General features: G+C 46.8%; 1 protein-coding gene across 1 annotated transcript in view; it reads left to right on the forward strand.

The window, feature by feature from the left end:
• The first annotated feature begins 11,552 nt into the window (after positions 1–11,552).
• LOC107189090 (barH-like 2 homeobox protein) overlaps positions 11,553–17,637 on the forward strand; it is a 51,295-nt gene continuing 45,210 nt past the window's right edge. The window contains exon 1 of the mRNA XM_015577524.1: positions 11,553–12,645. Within this exon, the coding sequence (XP_015433010.1) occupies positions 11,553–12,645 (1,093 nt within the window). The remainder of the gene's footprint in view (positions 12,646–17,637) is intronic.

Consider the following 17,637-nt stretch of genomic DNA (forward strand, 5'->3'; position numbering starts at 1 on the left):
GGTATATAACTCCCTGCGTAAAATTTTGTTGGATTATTTAAAAAAAAAAATAGTATAGATCATCCTGAGAATGAACACCTTATTATCCATTTGCTTCTCATCAGTCGAACGCCACATCAAACTTGAATGGTAAAGATCGAGGGTAGAGAGGTTCCCTAGAAAAGCGTAATTTGCACAATTCTCTCGACACTCGACGGATAAATCGAAGCGAAACGAACGGTGCTCGCCTCGGTGACAGGGAGATTCACGAGTACAAGCGGGAGCCAGGTTTCAAGGAGAGAGAGAGAGAGGTCGACCGACTCTTTCCGAGTATCGCGAATCGATCGGACCCAGAGTCACGGTTGCAAATAAAACGCCCGCGGAGAACCGAAGTGCTGTAGCCCGTATTCATCGGGCCTTTATACCTACCTGTCCGTGTTCTTCTGGCTGTGGAGACACGGGGGCTGTAGGCGTCGAACGCCATCTCGTCGTGCCCACCCATAGACACCGAGCCCGAAGTAGGCAAGCGTATCTAACGCCTGTATACAGTTCGGTAAAAGACCTAGGCGCTCGTGGAGTCAAGTCAACGAAGAGTCTCTAGTTTCCGAGTTCATCATCGATTTCGGATTTACATGTCCCGTGCGCCGACACCGCGATTTGTTCCGGTCACCGGGCACACAAAGCCCGTGGGAAACGCTCTGGAAATTAATAATGGCAAGAGGATCGGTGCTCGTCGAATCGCCGTAGCAGCCTCGGAGAATGAAACCTGATTGCCTCGATTCTACTCTGGACTAAAGTATTTTTCGAGGGTACTTTGGTGGCTTTCAGCAGTGTTCGAGAAACACCTGAAGAGGGTACGGAATACTGTTATGTAATCGTTTGAGAAGATTGTTCTTCGTGGTTTGAAATTTTCTTGAAGTTTGAGGATTGTCGTGGAAGAGAGTATCGATCGAACGATGGACGGAAAGAATCTTCGTGTTCCACGGTGACCGAGACGACACTCGATTTGTCAGCACCCTGACTTCGCTGGCTGACGTTCTCGGGCTATATCGAATCATTTCCGGGCGATAGAACACGAATTCCCTTTCTATGGGGGAACAAGGAGCGTGGGGAAGGAGAAGACCGGCGACGCTAGCTCAAACCTCCTCGAGGGTGTCGTTAGTTTGTTGACAAAGCAATGGACAAATTCTGGCATATAATCTGTCTGTAAAAAATGTCTACCAAAGCTACATCGAACTGTCGATATTAAAACGAAAGGAATATTGATATTAAAACCATAACGTGAAACTTTTTATCACCGTTCAAGTTTTTGCAGGATTGAAGAGCCATTCGTAAAACTGGTTCCGTCAGTTCAATCTGTACTTCCAAGCGGCATTTTACTACAATCTTTATTCCTTTAGTTCCTATTCCGCGATTAAACGTGTTCACAGTTCCTGGTCTGAAGGTCAGTTCGTTCACCTTTCTTGTAATTTTTCTTCTTTCAAACCAGGCCCAACAAAGTTATTCAGCAATGAGAACATAATGAAGTCCTACGGGCAACAATGCGTTCTCCGAAGTTTCTATCGGGACTGAACGAACAGAAGAACAACGCGTCTTTGTCCGCGTTTGATTCGCCGTTCTCCGATTTCGCCCCCTCCAAACCCTTTCGCGGCGGATCTCGATAGAAAAGTCTCAAGCTCATTGTCTCCCATCCGACTCGCAGTTGAGCCGGCAGCGATCTTCATTCTACGAGGGTCGCGTGCCTAATAAGAGATGCTTCGGAGACCCGACACCTTCGCAGGGGTTAACAATGGCCGGTCGTTTGTCCAATTGGTCCCGGCCATCGGTCGGCATTGTTCGAGTCCTCGAAGAGACCTCCGGTCATCTGCAGGTATTTACCTCGATAGCCGCAAAAGAGCGATCTCCAAGCAGTTTCGTGGCTTCTTTGTGACCCTCTGAAAGCTCCCACCCATCGATGAATACCACTTCCACCCTTGATTTCTGCTTGTCCATTAAATCAAAATATTCTTCCCTCAACACCCTCTGGTTTCTCAATACATACTACAATGGATTCCGCTTATTTGGGCCATAATCGAGGTAGCCATTTATATGGGGCAATGCTCAAAGAACACAACCTAACTGAATATACCATGATACTTATAATTGGGACAACCGCTGAATTGGGCCGAAAGGAGACCGAACTGGAGTCCATTGTATTAACTGGACCATTTCATTTATTAAAAACGACATCAGGATCCGCTACCTCTGTAAAACATCCACGATTTAGACATAACTCTTTCTTTCTCCGTATTTCAAAATGGAAGCTAAACAACCTCAATACGTATCTTCTACCCCTAATCATCCCCCATTTCCGCCAAATCAAAGTCTCCCTTTCCAACAGCCTACTCAATATTTCAATTTCGGAGCGACTCGGTCGGAACGCGTCGAATCTCCGTCGCGATGGTTATCCCCCACCCTCCCCCTATCAACCCCCGTTTTCCACGTCATTCGAACTTTCCCCCGGTGGAGGACAGATAGTGTCGGCAGTCTCCAAGGAAACCTCGTTAAATCAGTCCGGCCGCGCGTAATTTCGCCGGGCGAACCTGGAGGAGCGAGAGGTCGGTGATGAGAAAAATACGGGGCGTCACGAGGGGGGGGGGGGGGGGTAAGTGGTGTGACGACGACGACTGTCGCGCAACCCCCGGGGGTTGGACATAAAAATTTCGGCGAACGCACGTTAGAGGGCGCCACGATGGAAGGGGAGGGGGCGAGAGAGAACGGTTGCCGCGGCAGGCGAAGATATAAATCGGTCCCAAGGACCAGTTCGTCCGGGTTCGTTCGCCAATCAGGTCCAAGGAGGGGCGTGGACTGGTGGGAAGCGGCTGGGCGCTGAGCGACGAGCACGAGGGTGGTGGTACCAGGAACAGGCGCGATAACCTTGAACAGGAGAGAGACGACGAAACGGACGAGGGCGTGTTGAGGGCTGTACGATGGGGGCCGAGTGGGGTTAATTCCGACGCTGTGGATACTACGGTCGGTATACGTACCCGCGGCACACGTGGAAGGGGAAAATAGATAGACTCCCTACCCCCCTATATCCACGGGACGAGGTAGACAGAGAGAAAGTGAGCGAGGGAAAAAGAAGAGAGAGGTAACCGAGCTCTGCACATGCGCGGAGCCACGTTAAACTGCTGTCGGAGCGGGTTCGCGTGACTCGTTCCTGGCTCTCTCGTCAATTATGGCTATAAGTACACGTATCGCGTCTAACGCGGAGGACACAGAACGTGATGGAATAGGTCGATACCGACCCGAAGACGTCGTGTACACATTATTAGCGGGCGTCGTCGCGTTACGGGGCGCGCCGCCACGTTTTTGAGCGAGACCCGTGGCCCGAGGCGGTCGATGGTCTGGGGTGTCGAGGAATGAAGTTTCGCGGGACAATAGGGCACGAAGTTTGCGGTCAAACAGGAGATTAATTTGGGTAGAAGTCCTGGAGGTTAGTGGGGGCAGGATATTTGTCTGTCATATTCTCGAAAGCTTTCCGAAGGTATGTGGTCTTTTTGGAGGAACACAAATAAGAATTCCAAGTCCATGATTTTAGGTGAAGTTACACTTTCGATTAGGGTCGAGGGGCCAAGGTTTGAGCATGAAAGATGGGTTATGGAAGTGGACACGTACACAAGTTTTACCTTTAGTTCACCCACTCTTTAGGCTTCAATAATTAACAAACCTTGCCTAAAACATAGCAGGAAGGGATACAACCCGAGTCTTTGATAAACCCGACATCTCACTTTTATTCATAAAGAAATTACACTTCCGCCCATAACTAACAGCAAACATTAAAAAGCATTGGTCGATGGGGTATCACTTAGGGCTATTATATTGATATTAAAGCTCGATGGACAACGCTTATGCTGCTATGAAGCAATAAAAGTGGCCTAAAGTGTATCATTTGTATGGAACATCTCATTTCCTTCGTATAGAACAGGTGTCCTAATACTTACGAATGGTTGTGTACAAAGAATCGTTGACAGTACCAAGGGTTGAATCCAGAGAATAACAAGAACGATGAAACGTCTCGAAGACCACAGGCCGCGCGGTGCTCTGTCAAACACGGGGACTCGGTTTGGACACCGATGGAGGTAACCTTCGAGAGTGGACGCAAACAAGTGTTCACCATGGACTGCGAGTTGTTCACTGGATCGTTATTACGAGACGCACGCGGCAATTACTGTTAAGTATAGGTGTCCATTATATCAGGTGAATGAGAGCCTCAGATTCGATGGAACGGCTCGATAAGAATGACGGCGTCGTGGATAGTTATTAGTGCTCGTCACGTCGCTTTACCCGTACGACTACGAGTATATGTACCTCGCCTCCTCGGTGTTCCATTAACCATAGAATACGTATCTGAACCTGATTCTTTGCCCGTCGCGAAATCGTTGTACGCGTTTCCCCCGTATCAGTGGATTCACCTGTAACCTGCTTGGTAATTTAATTGGGTAGCCACCTTCTGCACGTATTTAACGAGTTATTAAGCCGGACAAGGTGTAAATATCTCTGTAGATTCAATTCGTTGATATTCGATGAAACATTTCATGCTGTAAAGCAACGTGGTTCGCGTGGATGCAAGAAAAATGGGATCGTCTGGTTAATGCACTAAATCGAGGAATATACGGCCTAAGTCGTCTGAATATTCGAAAGATAAGAATGGTTAGTCAAGTGCAACATAAGCAAGATAGAACTGAAGATGACTTTTTTAATTTTTGGAGAGCTGGCAGCGAAATAATGGAAAACAAAATTATACAGAATTTTTTTTCATAAATTGGTATAAATGTGTAATAATGGAAAGGAAATATATTATACCGTAAATATTGCGTTATGTTATATGATAAGGGAATGGATCATATGTGACCTGGTTTCTGTTGACGTATCTTCAATTTCACTTTGAGACTCGTCCTAATGTGACTTCATTCGCCAGCAGGATTTCCAGCTAATATTCTATTCATTCAGCGTGAAATACCGTCTGATAATCTCAGTTTCTAATGTCATCATCACTCCTTGCAGAAATATATTTTTAAAACGATAACGGGTGGGTGTCCTGTAAGCGACCAGTCCGAACAAAGAGGATCGCCAACGAGTCACGCCATTTGGAATATGTTAATTTTCCTACAGAATTCCGTTCAGATATAGCAACAATTCGTACATCGACCTCCTAACATTCCGTGAAATGTCACGAAACCTTTGCCAAAGGGAAAGCCGAGGCCGTTGGTGGGTCCACGGGATACGCGAAACACTCTTGTCTCGTATTGCGAAAGGTCTTCGTTGTGCATGCTTATTTATTCGACTACGGATCCAAACGCCGAATCCAGCCTGCATAAAGTCAGCGCGTATCCGGCAGATTACAAGCCAGCGTACTGTTATCGCATAAATATCCCTTCATTAGCGAGCAGTCGCTAAAGCTTCGGTCCCCGGTGCCAACTCGTTTCGTCACGTTTCGCAAATTCTCTCGGCCAGGACGGTGCCTTGCCTCCTTGTTTCTTCATCCTGGTCGTCTGCGTTGGCGCGCGCGCGCGCGCGTTGGAAATCCAAATGACTTCGTTTCTGTGGTCTTACGGGCAGGTGTTGATGGGAAGCGAAAAGACGAAGTAGACAAGAAGATGAAACATCGGACCAGGATACTGATGTTGGTTTTGCGCATAGTTTTTTTTTAACGAATCACGTTATTATTATGCCTGATGATCTTGTGAAACTTCGAACATTGGTTGATCAGAGATAATTTAATTTATACGTATGGTACATTCCTACAGATAAAACCTGGTGTGGTAATCTAAATGGTTAGTATAATAATAGCCGCAAATGTAGAACCAACGGTGTTTATCTATACAGGGTGATACAAGAAAAAAGATTCGTAACTTCTATGGTAAAGAAAATTGTAAATGAAAACTAATAAAAACTATCTAAAACCTTTTGTGACCAGGAAAAAAAAAATGATAAGATAATCTATCGTTCCCCCCGAGGCGAGAAAGTCCATTGCTGTAACCGAAGGAGAAAATTGTTTATGATTTTGAAATTATTCAGTTTTCGATCCATGTTTATCAGAACTTTTTTTCATCACGCGGTGAGTACTATCTACCCTAGAAGTTACGAACCCTTTTTCTGTATTACCCTGCTGATCAGAATTCGTCGCACGGATTAATAGACGGTCACTTTGTGTCCGAGTTAACTATACGCATTAAATGGCACCAGACGGTATCGAGACCAACAAGACTTTCCCCTTTCGGTACCAAGTTTTTCCATATTCCATCATCCGAGGAAGATTAAAAGGGAGCACCGGAGATTAATTCCCAGGGGGAATAGACCGGTCGGATCGCTCAAGGCGCTCGCGTGTGGTCCAATTGAGGAGCCCGTCGAAGAAAGAGGAAAGGTGAAACGGGAGGAAAGTGTAAATTTCACCGAAAAAAAGTGCTCATTGATGAATAGTTTATCGTGTCCCGGTTCACGAAGACCGCGAGAGCCCGGCTCCATGGGCCAGGCCCCCGTATACGAAACTCCCTCTCCACCACAATCACCACCACCACCACCACCATAACGATCCGGTGTGCACGAGGTTTTCCCCTTCCATCGGGGCAGGACAATGGGGCCCTACCTAAATATCGGGGGATCATGCTAAACGGCGGTAGATCAAAGGGACCGACAGAATCCAGTGGCGAGCTATCATAATAATTAGGCTCGCTCGCGCCTCTTTGTATCGGGATAGAAAAGCCGACGGGAAGGCCGAGAGACGAAGAAAAAGGGCCGAGGCATGGGACCGCCGCTCTTTGGTTAGCTTTGCTCAACCGACTCTCTTGCTCTCCCATTCACACTACCCGTTCGCTGAATCGCGGCCAGAAATACACTCGGCAAGATTTTATACCGATTCTCTTGGACCCCCAGATCCTTACCCATCTCTTTGCTCTTGCTACATTGTTTCCTGGGACCGTGATCGAGGTTCCATGTACGCGTATGATTGGAAAAGTAGGATTGCATGCTCATTTAAGTTGTCTTGCAGTTGAATACCTATAGGGACATATACACTACCGGCCAAAACTATGGGATCAGAATTGATGATTGATGGAACAGTAACTCATTACTCTGTTACGATATAATAAAAACTTAGGAGTACTTTTATCAAATCATTGTGGAATAATATTTTTCTATAGAGTAAGTATTTACTTTCCGTCAGACGTACATATTAGTCTGAAATGAATATTTTTTAGGGAGCATTAACCCTCAGAAGCCACACCCCACCCAATATACGTAAACACTATACTAGCACGAATTGGAGTTCTGAATTTTTGATGATTAAGAACTTGAAGAGAATAAAAGCCAATTGAACTCGTAACATATTTTTTAGGGTAAAATTTTTACAGAAATTCAATGGTAATAGTTGCAAAAGTGAGAAATAATTTTTTAACTATGAAAATTTATTATAAAGATATATATATACGCTGGTGTAAATTCCCACTAGTGTGGTGTCTGAGGGTTAAAGCTCGACGGATAATGCTTATGTTACTATGATGTAATAAAATTTGTCCTGAAATATATAATTTTTACGAAATATCAGATTTTCTTTATACAGACCAGGTGTCTTAATACTTACGAGCGGTAGTGGATGTATTTCAGGCTACATTGAGTGGAAGAGTAACATTATAGCTATACTAGGGGAACCTGAAGCGTTTCTGTGATTTTGGAGCGAGTTGGAGGCGTGGTTTTGATTCGATTAGTGGCAACGTCGTATACAAAAGAATCTAGGAGGTTCAGATCAAAGTGTTAGCGTCCATTTTTGATTTTGTCAGTGAAACGTAAAGTGTTCGAAAAACGTTGAATCATTACTTCTTTATTAAAATGTTACAACAGAAACATTATACGTAGCAGAAACGGATTAGATCATTTTGTAGCGATCGGTCTTATCCTATGTTGTAATACCAGAGACACCATTAAACTATAATAAACGTATCGGTATATGTTGAAAATGAATATGTGAATTCGTGGACATAAAGTGTTTCGCACACGACACGGCTCACAGTCTCTCCACCGCAAGAATCTCGAGTCCCGAGCTCGTATCTCGGTCGAAAATCCCGGGCATTACACGCAAAATATTGGCTGCGAACTCGTTCTTCCTTTTTCCGTTCGGTTCGACGGTTGTTCCTTCTGTCGTTTAACTTCATAGTCACGCGAGGCCTCCCGAGATAGAGGAGTGTCAGGCAGATGGGGCGCAAAAAATACCAGGGTCTCTTCCCCCCCGGTGGTAGTGAACTGTGAAGGAATAAAATGGGGAGGGGGGTGCAAAAGCAAGATACCCATTCCATCTTCGACGGCGCAAGAAGAGCACTCTCGGCCACCACCGCCGCCGTGCAATTTCTAACGACTCCCGCGATACCCACCGATGGTGTGGATATCTTTCGCGTGGTGTCTGAACATCGGCCGCTAGGTTGTCGACACTGATTGCTACAATTACATGGACTGAATCGATTCTCAGGAGTGACCCGCGCGGTAGAATAATGGGTCTGTATGTAATAGTCGCGATACACCTTTCTCTAGACCCCGTTCCGGACCAGCGACGCTCGAAACGACGGTCATTCGGACCGTGATTTTTCCGAACGATCGATGTCCTACACGGGACGAGCGAGAGAGAGGACGACGTTTCCAACCGATATCCGGAAACATGTTCATCGTGGGCACCGCACCGGTGGACTTCCGCTTGTACACGATCTTCGGAGATCAATCGCTGAAACGCGAGCAACCTACCGAAAAAAGAACCCAAGAGACCATGGCGAACTTTACGTTTCATGCCAGGGAAGCGACTTCCACTGGAAAGTGATCGTTACCGTTTATTGGAATCGGTTCCCTCGACTATCTTCGAACTGGTTGCGCTCCGTTCCTTTTCGATTCTCAGTGTTTCGCGGTTGATATTCAGGGATTACGACCAGCCATAATCGTATTTATGTTCCATAAAAATTCGATGAATGATGCAATAACCGAAGGGGATACATGTTCGAATGAAGACGCGCGCGTCTGTAAGAGGCGGGAGGAGGGGGGTCGTTACAAAGGTCGAGGATGGTTGTAAAAGTACGTGGACAATGGGCACATAGTATTGTACTTAAGTATTTTATACTAATAATACATTCACCTGTCGATAGACTGTACCTGCATATACTTATTTTATTCCTCTAATCTACATACATACTGTCTGTAATTGCCAACATGAATGTCTATTGATCAGAATTGCATAATCCTATGTTAACAGATGCTTTATTGTAAAAGTATATATTACTAAAGTTATGCAATTTCTAAAATATCTGAACAATTCACGTTCGAAAGTTTTACTTGAAAGAGGTTCGAAATTGCATCCAATAGCATAATAAATTTTCTACACCACGTACGGTGATTCATGTATTCGTTCACTTTCAAAACAACAATTAAGTACACAAGTTTTTATGTATTTTCTATTCATACATATTTATTATCTTTCCTCCAGTCACCATCTCGTGAAAAATTTTTCTTAATTCTGATAAAATTCACGTGTTGGTATATAATTCGATCAAATAAATGCTACAAAGCCTTTCACGAACAAATTTGCGAATCACTATATGTTTCTTCATATGTGTTCGAATCCTCTTTTTTTTCTCCAATCTATGAAATCGTAAATTAAGAAAGCTTTATTATACTTTCTTAAACTTTTTTACCTCATTACTATTCATTACTACATCATACATCAGAATCACTTAAAAAATTTCTGTCCACTTGATGGAGACGCTCGCCTACTACCTCCCCGTGGCATAGAACGATGAAAATCATCAAACGATTCGATCGAGTCAGCCGCATTGGTTCGATTACCAGAAACCCCGTGGATCGCGCGACGGCAACGGCGTCCAGTTTTTGCCAGGGCGGTCCGATAAGTCCCGGTGGAGCGGAACCTAGGAAATCGGCGACGGCCCGGGTGGGATGGAACCACGGCGGTGGGCCTCGTTAGGCGTTTTCGTCGTGGAGGGTCAAGTCCCACGTTCCGTAGGCCTCAGCACTGGGCACAGGAAGAGATTTCAGAGGCTGGAAACACGACGAAAGAGCGACGAGGAGAGGCCGCTGGTCGACGCGGGGGTATCGTGGCTGTGTGTGGAAAGGGAGGAAAGAAGGAAGAAGAAGGTCGAAGGCCGGGGTATATACGCGGTGAGGCAGGTTCGCGGTGCAGCGCCACAGGACGTTAAGTACGTCTCGTAAAAATTCCATCGGGGCAGCGTCATTTTGCCGTGTCGTAGGGCCACGTTTAAGTCCGTCGTGGGGCTAGATGGGGGCGTGGCCACGAGCGGTACCGCCCATATGCCAGACCCCGGGCTCGGTTAGGCCACGTCCCCCATCGCGGTAGAGGTGGCGCGACCGTGGGCTACCGCGTCCGTAGTAGAGGGGGGGTTTCAAAACGATCGAGCGCTCCCACCTACTGTTCGTATCGAGGCGGTCGTGAGAGAAGTGCCTGCCCCTGCGGGAACAAGAGCCGGGGCCGATACCGAGAGATCCCCGTCCCCGCGTACCATTTCGAGTCACTGGCTTGGACTGGGCTGATACCGAAGGCCCCACGAACTCCACCGTGTCGCTCGTTTACCATCGACGTTCCTATTGACGTTTCGTCCCGCGTATCGACCGCTTGTTTCGCATGCCCGACGCGTCGATCCCCAGCTGGCCTCGGGACCATCGGACCAAGTTCGAGCCTTGTGATCATCGCTCACGGGTGCTGTGACAGTGTGTACGCGCGCAAACTGGGTCGTAGAGCATTTTGTTCTTTACGCGAGTGCATCGACATATCAAGGTGTTGCCGTGAGATGAGAGTTCGTCACTGACTAACCGAAGGTGGTACCCACGTTGTTGTTCACGACAGACACGGGGGTTTACTATGATCGCTCGCGAAACACACGATTTGACAGTGCGGACAGTGGTTTGATCGAGGAGCTCGGAGAACAGTACGTCGTCTATGGTGATCCCTGTATCTCTCGTTCCGTTCGGTTGCTTTGCGGTACACCACGAGAGGATCCCGAGGATGACGAGCACGCAACCCTGGACGACGGGACCGTGGGAGGCTCTAGGTTTTTCCGTGATGTAACGAGAAACCGTCCGTCGAGACGATGACTAGTGGACGCTCAACGGGCAGTACGATGACGGTGCACCGTTGAACGGAAAAAACTGCATCGAAAAGTCGAGCGGCCGGTGTTATAGTGCCGGGACACACACAGTTCGCGAAACCCCGGGATGACTCGAGCGGTTCGAGGAGTATAGCTCCTCCGCGCGGTATCGGTAACAATTCTGGTGCTCGAGTTACATACTACGCTTTAAACGGTTTCAATGCCGTCGATAATCAGTGACGAGCTGAAAGCCGCGCGGGAGCACGCGGTCGTCGTGTGTTCGACGTGTGTACAGTGATCGAGAACTCTTGATTAGTATCGTGCGATGCAGGACAAAGATTGAAAAAGTGTTTCACGAAGTAATTGACACACTCCAAGTTCCTTTTGAAACCTAAAGAGAATCGAGACCGACCATAAGGCTGGAACGATCATCCTTCAGGAATGTGTACCACGGAGATGACGGAATCGTACACAATGTCCCCGTCAACGACGGTGTCTTCCAGCGCGACAACGCCTGGTTGCTTGGGCTCGCCTCCTCACCGACGGACGCCTTGCAGGGGTTCCCCGGGTCGTGGCGACGCTCAGGACGACGAGGACGAGATCTCCGTCGGTTGTCCTAGTCCTTTGCCACTGGTTGTGGTCACGCCCAGCGCCGAGGACGACGAGAGGCTGTCCCAGTCGAGGGAGGACTATGACAGACTCAGCCCTCGAAGAAGCTACCCCAGAGAGTCCGTGATCGACGACGAGGATAGCTACTCCAGGAGTGACTACAGGATGTCCAATGGTCGTAGCGTGCGTACTCACGAGAGCAGCGGCGGTGATTCCGTTACCACCCTCAGGGAGGACGAAGAGGACGACGAGGACGACGAGGAGCTGAACAGCAGGACCAGCAGTAACGGACCGTCTGCGGCCGGTGCCACGGACGATTACTTCAAGCCCCTGAAACGGCTGAAAATGGTGCCGATGCAACAATCCGACGAGGAAGACGATCGAGACCGGGGTGACACAAACGAGAGAGGCGTGAAGTCTTTCAGTATTCTGGACATCCTGTCCCATCGACCGAAGGCGAAAATCGTTCGTCCATGGGACACGGTCGAGTCTAACCTTAGTCACCATCATCGTCACCATCTCCAACAACAGCCCCATCATCAGCATCATCTGCACCATCATCATAATCATTCCGCCGCGCCCAGAGATTTGTCTCTGATGGGCATGTCGCTGACCTCTATGTCCGGGTCGATCAGCGAACCACCTCTGAGCAGCTCATCCTCGTCCGGAAGAAGCTCCGTTTCCGACTCTGGGAGTCCTGATCCCCTAGCCCATCATCACAGCCTGCATCACGGCTTGCATCCCGGTTTGCATCATCCTGCGTTGCAGCAACAACAGCAACAACAACAGTTCAAGAGAAAAACGTCGCAACAGCACGGTGGCCAGGGTGGACATCACGGAAAGAGGACGACGGGTCAAGGAAGTCCTCTGGACGCATTGTTCCAGATGACGAGCAAAACATTCGACGCTGGCGAACACAGTCAAGGTGAGCGTTTTGAAAATCATAGTATCGTGAAATTATTCCGTGTGCTCGGTTGTGGAGGTTATTATGAAAATGATTACAAGGGATCCGGTGACAATAGAGCAAAAATTTAGTGTGTAAATCGGATGGGAACTGTTTACGTGTCTCTTCTACCCGCGAGTCACGAAACAACGTGACACTAGAAAGTCACTTATGAAGTAATGTTTGGTAGAGGAACAGCTCATTGACACGTGCAGATTGAACTGAATAGGACCGAGAGTGAACGGTTTTTATCAATGGTCGGCCCTGCCTTTTGTATCGCTGGGGTGTATCCACGGCGTTGAATGCGGGTCTTAATTTTGATTGATGTTCCTAGCGGGCGTCGATGGACGCTGTCCAGAGTATGAATTTCATTTTATTGTTCTTCGTACGGCTTTTATTGAATTATCCTTGGAAACTTTTCGATTCGTTTCGTTTATAGAAGATTAATAACGAAGTAGAAATTATTCGAACTACGAGGTGTTTCATGGTCGTTGTAGGTACAATTTCTATTTAAGAGTCGGCCAGTTTGGACGTATAACGTAAACGGTTTGCCCTTTGATCCGTGCAGAAAGTAAGAAAAAAAAATATAATTATTAACGCTACTGTCATTGACGGGCACGCCTCCAGCAAGCAATTTCCTCCGTAAGTCTATGGTAATGTTCCTTTTGGAAAACAGTTCAACGATTTCCACGTCCATTGTACGGTCTGATGACGTGGAAATCTTCGTCTGTTGGTCATCCATCTGTGGTCATTGTTCGCGTAATACGTTGGTATTTACCTTGCTTAAAAAAGCGAATAATTAACGATAAAAAGTTCAGTAGGGTGTATTTATCGTGAATTTTGTTTCGAACAGATGTCACCCTGCAATTGATCCCTATTATTCTTATTATGTAATTACCTGGAGGAGAGCTGTTCTCGAGTTACATTTATTCGCATAAACCTGCCGGAAGACCTCTCTGACCCCGCAATCAAGGGAATTATTACCATATGCTTTGCAAATCAAGTGGACATTTCTTTCGTTTAGGTATTAAAAGCGAAGCACATTTTTTCTCTATATCGAGGTTACATTCCGACGATATTTATATGTTTTTCGTTCATCGATCTTTGGATATCGACTCCACACTTTCAGCAATTCGGTTAGAACGCTAAAAAATTCCTCGATCGAAATCTCAATACTAAAGTAATATAAACAGGTGATGAATGGTACCTACTCACCATGGCATCACTATAAAAACAGACCAAGTATGCCATGTCGGAAAGTTGCGAAATAATATTTCTCTAGAACTCGATAGATTCTATTCCCCAGAAAAAATAGTGTTTCCTTTTAGTTTAACCACGATACAGCATGGATTGAAATTTTTAAGGTGGTTTTTAATGTCACGCAGTGTATATCATCTTCAATCTTTTTTCCAACTTTCCGACAATTACCAATATTTACGAAACAACATTCCAGGATAAAGTTTACGGTATCAACTCAAAAGATAGTCGTCGTTCCAGAACTCAGGAACAAGTTACGGAACGGTTATAGAAAGCACTCGTGGTTCGATACCGATCGATATTTGCCTACGGTGTTCGCCATCGAAGACAGTCGGTTCTTGCGGTGACGGAATGCTTCGAGGGGAAGGGCGGCTTCGGTTACGATATTCAAGAGGCAAGAAACGGCTGGTAGCGTAGTCGCACGTTCCAAGTGCCTGCTTTCCAGAAGCACGCTTCCACGAACGCTACTAATATTAGTAGCCGCGTGGCTGTTACGAGGTACACCGTAATTGAACGAGGATGACATTTTACTTTTTATCTCTTTCTCTTTCTCTGTTAACCGATCCCACTGGCGCGGTATTTCATCGTTCTCGGTGTCTCGGCTCTCTTTCCGAGTTCGTTCTAACCGCTCCGATCCTCGGATACGGAAGTATCGATCTCGCGGCGAGATTGCTAGAGGCGATTGATGGGGCACGAGGGACTACGCGCGACAAGCTTAATGGAATACACACATAGTACCCAGGCCATTGACGGGAACATCGATCGCGACGTTTACCCGTTGTTTCCCCATTCAATGGAAACACGACCGACGATTTATGTATCATCGCGAATAGTTAGCGTCGCTGCTTGTTCGCAGGTACTAGGATATTAAAGGTTCGTTGCTCGTGTACTAGTGGTGGGTGACACAGTATCGATATTTCGAATGACGATACTTTTCTGTGTCCGAAAATTATCGGACAATAGTCGACGACAGGGGAAAGGGAGGGGGGATCGATGGGGAGCAAACCCGATTCCACCGATCCCGCGTTCCCTTTCGAAATTGCCGGTTATAAAAGTCTTCGTCTATTCGGTTAATTACCCAGTATCTTTTATTGAGACGGTCCGTGTCCTAATGGAATTATAATTTTGCGTCGAGACGTGTAATAAAACGAAAAATCTCTTCGGGAAGCATGGCCGGTGAGGGTGTAAAAGAAAGGCTCGAGAGACCAAGAAGCCCCCCCCCCTTTCTTTTTCGGGGGGAAAGATAACTCTAAAAAATTGGATTTACCGATTGGATATTCCTATTAGAATGAACGTGTAAATACAGAGACGGTATCCCCGATCTCGTCGCCCCAGCCCCCCCCCATCTTTCTCCTGTTTCTTTAATCCAATTACCTGGAGCAGTAAAAACCCCCGGGGTCGAGGGTGGAACGGTAGACAGGGGCACGGACCACACAAACAGCGAGACAGAGAGCGCCCCCTTTTTTTCCCCGTTGTGGTTCCTCCGCGTCTAGAGGAGCGACCATAAAACCCAGTTTTCCGTAACATTCCCGGGGCCTCACGAAAAAGGAAAAGGTCGTAGAATCGAACTTCTGCGCTCGTCGTTCGACAGGGGGATTAAGATCGGCGAAAAAGAGACGCGTATACAGGGGTACCCCGCAATAATCATCGTAAAATTAAGGGGTTTATGAAACGAGAATTGCGGAAGGGCACTCCGGTGGCCGGTCTAAGGGTCCTTTTCCAACGGCACCATCCTCGTGATGGTCCATTGTTTACCACGGGTTCAGGCAAATTGTTTTACAACCAGCCCTCCCTCTCTGACTGTGTTTGTTCGAGAAAAAGGGAAACGATTCTTTTCCATAGTGCCGACGTAAACATCGGGCCTTGTGTGCCTTCGTATACAATAATAGGATGCTATAAAAGTATTACACGAACCTCGCCTTTGTATGATCTATACTCAGTTTCGATTCTTACTGTACATCCATATCGCACCCCCGCGAGGCAAGTGTCGATAGCCAAGAATTGTAAATTTTCATTCGAACGCATAAAATATCTCCCGATACGTAGTTCCACCGTTAAAAAATGTCATTATGTATGTACTGTGCATCTCGCGAGCTGGGCCAGACGCGCGTGGGTCCTCACGAACGCGCCATTCGAACGAAACAGAAACGAACCGTCGTCCGTCGATCGAGTTCGCGCGTGTGCGTGCGTGCTCGTGTCTCTGAGGGCCCCTCGGTAGGTAGGTACATAATTTTGGGCCCACCTATACAAACTGGAGACTACTGGCACGAGTAATTTATTATGTGGCGCGGCGAGAGCGCATATGTCTCATTTGCATATAGCGTGATACAGAAAACGCGAGGCAGGATTTCCGACAGCGGCCACGGTGGCCAATATGCGAAACATTTCGACAAAAGCGGACAACCATCGTCCTTGCCGGTTTTTTTCACGTCGGGGCCCCCTCGGCCGACCCCTCGAGTGACGAGGGACCGATAACCCGAAGGGAAAACTGGAATGATTACGGACAACGACGACGTCGCGCTGTGTCCACCGATCTTAAGGGGTGAAGGGGGGTGGAGGCTATTTCTATGGATTGGTAATTAGTCTTTGACATCGGCCGCCGGTGATTTGTCGCGGTTGACTGGCACGGGATGGGTTTATTAACACTTAGCCGGGTCGCGTGTTTCACGCAGAAATCGCCGGGGCTCTGCTTTGGCCGCGCGCTGTTTCTTACGGACGCACTTCTCGCGAAACTTGTATGTGTGTATGTTCTGAAAGTGACAAATAAGAAGAACCGGTAGAAAGTGTAGTCATCGACTAGGTTCGCCATGTCTGCTATAAGCATTCCATGAGTAAATCTGTGAGTCACTGTAATTTTAGGTGACACATAACTGTTTGATTGAAAGATGAGGTAGGAAACGCAGAATTAATATGTTGTGCAACGTGCGTTAAATTTTTACTTTTCGATGGAAAGTAGGGTTATTCGGTTAAGAGGGCTCCAATGTCGATGCGTGCCCATATTAGAGATACAACTGAAACTTTTCATTCTGACATGGACAAGGACCTGAAAAATACAGGAAAAGTAATATCGAAACATTAACTACGCGCGTACGATTTCTTCCGAAGATACTGATTTTTGCAATTTCATAATCGCTCCGAAGTTCGACCGTTCGACGGTACTTAAGGTTTTACCCTCTCGTTCGAGTTACGAAGGAGCGTAGAGAAAGGCGGGAAACCAGAAGGGGGAACGCGAGCCTCGGGCAGCGTGGCATAAAACCCGGTGCGCCTTCGCTTTACGCAATTTATGATACGTTCTTTAAAAGGGCTAACATCAGGCAAAGGAGGCGGCGGCTTATGGAAACATTATAAAGTTCCCGATTGGCCGCACGCGTATTGAAAATTGCCCGATATCAAGTGAAATCCATTTCAAGCACTCGGGCATTTACATTTACATCGATGCTCGACAGTCGATCGAACGTTTTTCGTCCTTCGGTGAGAATTCAAAATGTTTACTGCTTCGAGAAAAAAACACTAGATCTTTAATGGACATATTAAAAATAGTAGATAAGAAAAATTCATTCTTTTTCTATCTTTCTCAGTGTTCTGCATTTTTATTCGTCTCAAACTAGAGAACATAAATACATTAATAATACAGTAGAAGAAAGTATACAAACATAACAATAGTTTACATAATGTATAAATTTAAACTTACATTCTAGGTTATGTTTACATGGATCT

This window comes from Dufourea novaeangliae, unplaced genomic scaffold, assembly GCF_001272555.1.
Source record: "Dufourea novaeangliae isolate 0120121106 unplaced genomic scaffold, ASM127255v1 scaffold125, whole genome shotgun sequence".
NCBI lineage: Eukaryota > Metazoa > Arthropoda > Insecta > Hymenoptera > Halictidae > Dufourea > Dufourea novaeangliae.